The following is a 4949-nucleotide window of genomic DNA, read 5'->3' as shown; positions in this document are numbered from 1 at the left end:
TCACTTATATTTTTATAAAACCATGTAGACTGCACAACGTCACACCCAGTATAAAACAAGAGACAACAAACAGCTATAGACAGATGGGAGGAGTGCAGGGAAACAATGAGACAGCATCCCAATGATTTCAGCACCCCAGCAGCAGATGCAGGAAGGGATAGCTCAGTGGTTTGAGGATTGGCTTGCTAAACCCAGGGTTGTAAGTTCAACCCTTGAGGGGGCTGCTTAGGGATCTAGAGCAAAATCAATACTTGGTCCTACTAGTGAAGGCAGGGGGCTGGATACAATGACCTTTCAGGCTCTCTTCCAGCTCTATGAGGTAGGTATGTCTCCATATATTATTAACTGTGTCAAGGTTTTTTTGTCAGTATCACAGCAAAGGAGATTTTTGAGGAGAGATTTGAAGGTGGCTAAGTGAGGTAGCGTTGTAGACGTTAACGGGGAGCAATGCCAAAGCATTAGGGGCAGCACGGGAGAAAGCCTGAAGGTGCTTGTTTGAAAATTGAACCAGTCCAGTGGAGGGTTCAGCATGGGTACACTGGAGGCATCATTGACAGTGAAGGAGAGATGATAGGTAGGGTGGAGTGAGACCGTGAAGGGCTTGGGAAGTGAAGAAAAGTACCTTTTATTTGACGTGATAGAGAAGAGGGAGCCAGTCGGGTGATTCAAAGAGAAGTGTGACATGCTCAAAGAGACAGGCTAGGAAAGTGGTCTTTGCAGCAGCATTCTGAATGGATAGGAGCGCAGTAAGATTGTATTTGTCAAGACTAAGGAGAAGGCTGTTGCAGTAATCAATAAAAGAAGGAGAATTGGGGAACAGGTTAGCAAGAGGGTAAGAGCTGACAGGATCATTGGTTAAGAAGGGTGGATGTTTGGCTTACAAACATCTGTATCCAAACTGTGGTAGAATGTGAAATTCACTCCCTGCAGCATTGACAGACTTCAGCTACGCTGCACTTTTTTTGCCCAGTAGGGGGATCTGTTCTCCTGCTTTTGAGCAATAGTAAAGCAGCTACAGAAATACAGTGCCCTACTCACTGCAGTATATGGTTCACACGCAGTATGCATGAGATCACCTCTCCGTTGCATAATTTGAGTCGCTCGGCTTCACGATTGCAAATCAGCCATTTCTCATTGCCTCATCATCAGAGAAAAGGATGTGGGGGAAATGCATTGTGCATAATGGAAATAAAACCTCCGGAAAGGCATATAAAACGGGCAATTGTTTCATAACGTTCAGGGAACTATTGCAAGAGTTCATGAACCACTAAAAAAGTTTAAAGTCCTCTTTATACAGTCCTTCTGTCCTCTGTCTACAGCTTGATTATGCTGCTAGGCCAGTGATTAAGGATCTGACAATGAGCAAATAGTAATTCCAGGCTAAAGGATGGCAAAGGAGTCTGAAGAGCTAATGGTAAAAGTCTCAAGCATCTTTTGTTGGGTTTTACTGACTTTACTCATGCCCCATTCCTCCCCAGCTTCAGTTCCTGGATTGATTGAAGGTGCTTGCATTGTGTGTACCAATTCCTCTTTCACTATTGTTATGCAGGAAGAAACATATACAACAATCAAATAGTCTTGTATGAAGTAACCAGCCGCCTTCAGATCTAGAGGGTCATCAAACTCCCCTGAACATCTTTGAGCCCATCTTAACGTTGCTCTAATTATAAAGAAATAGGGTAAAATTGTCAAAAGTGCCTGCATGAGCCTAAATCCCCTTTTCAAAAGCAAGGCCTTGCCTATCCTAGAAAGCTGTACCACTTTAACTACATTGGTCTAGTTAAAGCAGTGCAACTCGCTGGGGTGGTTAAATGTGCTTATACTGTTATAACTTATCCCCATACGGGATGAGGAAGAAGGGATACCAATGTACGTCACCTTTATACCAGCGTAACTGGGTCCTAAGGCTTGCACCAGTATAACTATATCAGTAAAAAAAATCATACCCCTAAATGAAATAATTCTACTGATATGAAATCTGTGTGTGGATCAGGTGTTATTTAGAAAGTTAATGAGACTTAGGCTAGGTCTACACTATGGGGGGAGGGGGGGTCGACCTAAGATACGCAACTTCAGCTACGCAAATAGCGTAGCTGAAGTTGCGTATTTAAGGTCGACTTACCTGGCTGTGAGGATGGCGGCGAGTCGACCGCTGCCACTCCCCCGCTGACTCCGCTTCCACCTCTCGCTGTGGTGGAGTTCCGGAGTCGACGGCAGAGCGATCGGGGATCGATTGTATCGCATCTACACTAGACACGATAAATCGATCCCCGATAGATCGATCGCTACCCGCCGATCCGGTGGGTAGTGAAGACATGCCCCTAGGCTATGTCTACACTTGCAGAGTTTTTGCGCTGCTGGTTCACCGGTGATTGGGAACCGGTGAAAGAAAAGCGCTGGTTTGTGTTCTCACTTCCACAAGTGTCAGAGACTGTTCACATTTGCAGCACTTCCATTGCTGATGAGAGCAGCGCACTGAGGGCAGCTATCCCACAATGCAGCTCTCTCCATTTTGAGGATAGGTCTTGTGGGAAGTGGGGGCATGATCGTGGGGCATCCTGGGTCCCTGCACGGCCTCCTCTCCCCAAACACTGATCAATTCCAGAAACTCAGCATTGCTCCAAGCAGGGGATCATTTGCTCCGTGGAGCAGACATTGTCACCTGGCTAGATGATAAGTGAGCACTTGCCAAGAAAACAGGAAGGGGAGTTTCAAAGTTCCCAAGGCATTACGGGGGAGGGGCGGACGTCTGTTTACCTGACATCAGAGCAGCAGAGCTGCTGGCCAGAGTGGTCACTTAGGCACTGTGGGATATCCTGTGGAGGCTAAAAGCTCTGTAAACAGGAAGAACGTGTCTTCACTTGCACATCACCGCAAAAGCATCACTGGTAGAGAGCTGTATGCCTCTCGTGGAGGTGGTTCTCTTTTTGCAGTGAAACTTCTGAGCTTCACCGCAAAAAATCATTGGCAAGTGTAGACGCTCCCACAGTTTCTGCACACACACACACACACACAAAGGGACTTTTTGCACTTTAAATGGCAAGTGTAAACATGCCCATAGACCTCGAAGTCTCTTCTGAAAATGGTACTTTGGCTAAGTCACTTGCAGTACAATAGGGACAATTATTGCAAAATGTATTACATTAGGAACAATTATGTTTCCAGAACTTTGAGTTAATAACTCCCAGTAAATGAATTTCTGGGATAATATTTGGTTTATTTTCAAGTTCTTTCTCTGTTGTCTTTTATTGACATACTCAGCTGACAAGTATTCCATCTGGGTATCAGCAGAATGAGTTTAAAGCAATACTGAGCTAAAATCATCCCCGACTTCAGTAAAATTAAACCAGGAATGAATTTTTTCCATTCATTAAAAAGTGAAATGAAGCTAGCATAGGATTATGCTGTGTTGAGGACCATGGGACTTGGACTTTTTACTGGGGTTGGGGAATGGTTCATGATGGTGTGGGTTGGAGAATCACTGCAAAAGAATGCTGGTAGCAAACCCTCTAACGGAAATGAAACTGCAATGGTTATTTATCTTTTGTTTCCTCCAGGGAATGAATTAAAAGTTGTTTTTACAACCCTACAGAATGCTTCAGTTATGAAAGCAGCTGCATACATGACAGGTCAGTGAATGAGTCCAGCTAATTCAAGTTTACGCGAGCCTATATCACAAACTGGCTGAAGATTTTCCAACAAAAAAAAATTGGTGGAAAATGGCCTTTTGACTAAATGGACATTTTCGTGAAAATAGTGCTTGTTTTGTGTGGAAAATGAAAACTTTTTTTTAAGTTTTCAGCAACAAAATGTTTTGTTTTTAAATGATGAAAACAAAAATTGAATGAACGTATGTCTTTGTGCCCACTATTTCCCACCACATGTTCCTGACAACATTTTGACTACATCTGCTTGTGCTGGGGGGGTTTCTGCCTACCTGTAGATAGCAGCCAAGTGGTTAAGTTGGGAAGGGAGGTGTTCAAAATTCTCAGCCTCAGGCCTAATGGGTCTAGGACAGTGGTTGGTGTCTCCTATAGAAGAATGACAGAATACATGGCTACCATTTGCCAGCAAATAAGTCCAGCAAGCTCTCACTTGTGTGTTTAAATAGACTATACACCACATTGGTATATTGTATTAGCTCATTTTCCTTTTCTTTCTAGTGTCAAAGCCAGTAAATAGTCCAAAACTGAAGTGGACAAACAATCGTATTCTCCAAGACATCACGTACAACAGCAAAGGAGACCCGGTGATCCAGACGCCAGGCTTGTACTTGGTCTACTGCAACTTGCACTTTCATCTAACCAACTTCTCAAGCAACACAATCCACCTAAAGATGGAACTGCTTGTGAATAACATCACCAACAGGCAAACGTTACTCACACCCTGTTACAACACCAACAGGCAAACGAAATTCAAGCAGTGTGCATCAGTTACAGAGAATAACAGGATATATCAGGAGCTCTCCATATTCCATCTGGTGAACCTAGATGCAGATGACTGGCTATCAGTAAAAACTGCGCAGTACGAATATTTGGATTTAGATTTCTTACCCAATGACAATGTTCTTACAGTCCTCAGGTACAGTGATAAAAGTAAGGAGTGCACTGACTGCTTCCTGTAGCTCAAACTACCTTCAATGACAATGCCTCTGCTGGACAATATCGGGTCTTAGTTGACATACCTTACCTCATCCTTAGGGGAAAATAAGGAACTTTCCAAGCGTCCAAAAGTGAAATCTAAAACACAGTAAAACATGCACCCGACAGACATAGGAAAACACTCGGCTTTGGCTGAGAGTGGGATTGCCGTGATGCCAGAAGACTGTCCGTCAGGAACGGGGCCAGCAAGTGATTCGCAGACCCGACAATGGCGCCTCAAAACAGAAACAAAACCAACCAAATTAGGAGAAGAACTTTCCATGCTGAGAATGATCAGATATCTGATAT

At 43.9% G+C, this 4949-nt stretch overlaps 1 protein-coding gene across 1 annotated transcript in view; it reads left to right on the top strand.

The window, feature by feature from the left end:
* TNFSF8 (TNF superfamily member 8) overlaps nt 1-4624 on the top strand; it is a 22566-nt gene extending 17942 nt beyond the window's left edge. Inside the window, exons 3-4 of the mRNA XM_024196992.1 lie at nt 3558-3629; nt 4164-4624. Coding sequence (XP_024052760.1) covers nt 3558-3629; nt 4164-4624 — 533 coding nt within the window. The remainder of the gene's footprint in view (nt 1-3557; nt 3630-4163) is intronic.
* Nucleotides 4625-4949: the final 325 nt, after the last annotated feature.

The sequence above is a fragment of the Terrapene carolina genome, unplaced genomic scaffold (assembly GCF_002925995.2).
Source record: "Terrapene carolina triunguis isolate 2854851 unplaced genomic scaffold, T_m_triunguis-2.0 Scaffold238, whole genome shotgun sequence".
Lineage (NCBI taxonomy): Eukaryota > Metazoa > Chordata > Testudines > Emydidae > Terrapene > Terrapene triunguis.
This window is presented reverse-complemented; position numbering and strand designations above follow the sequence as displayed.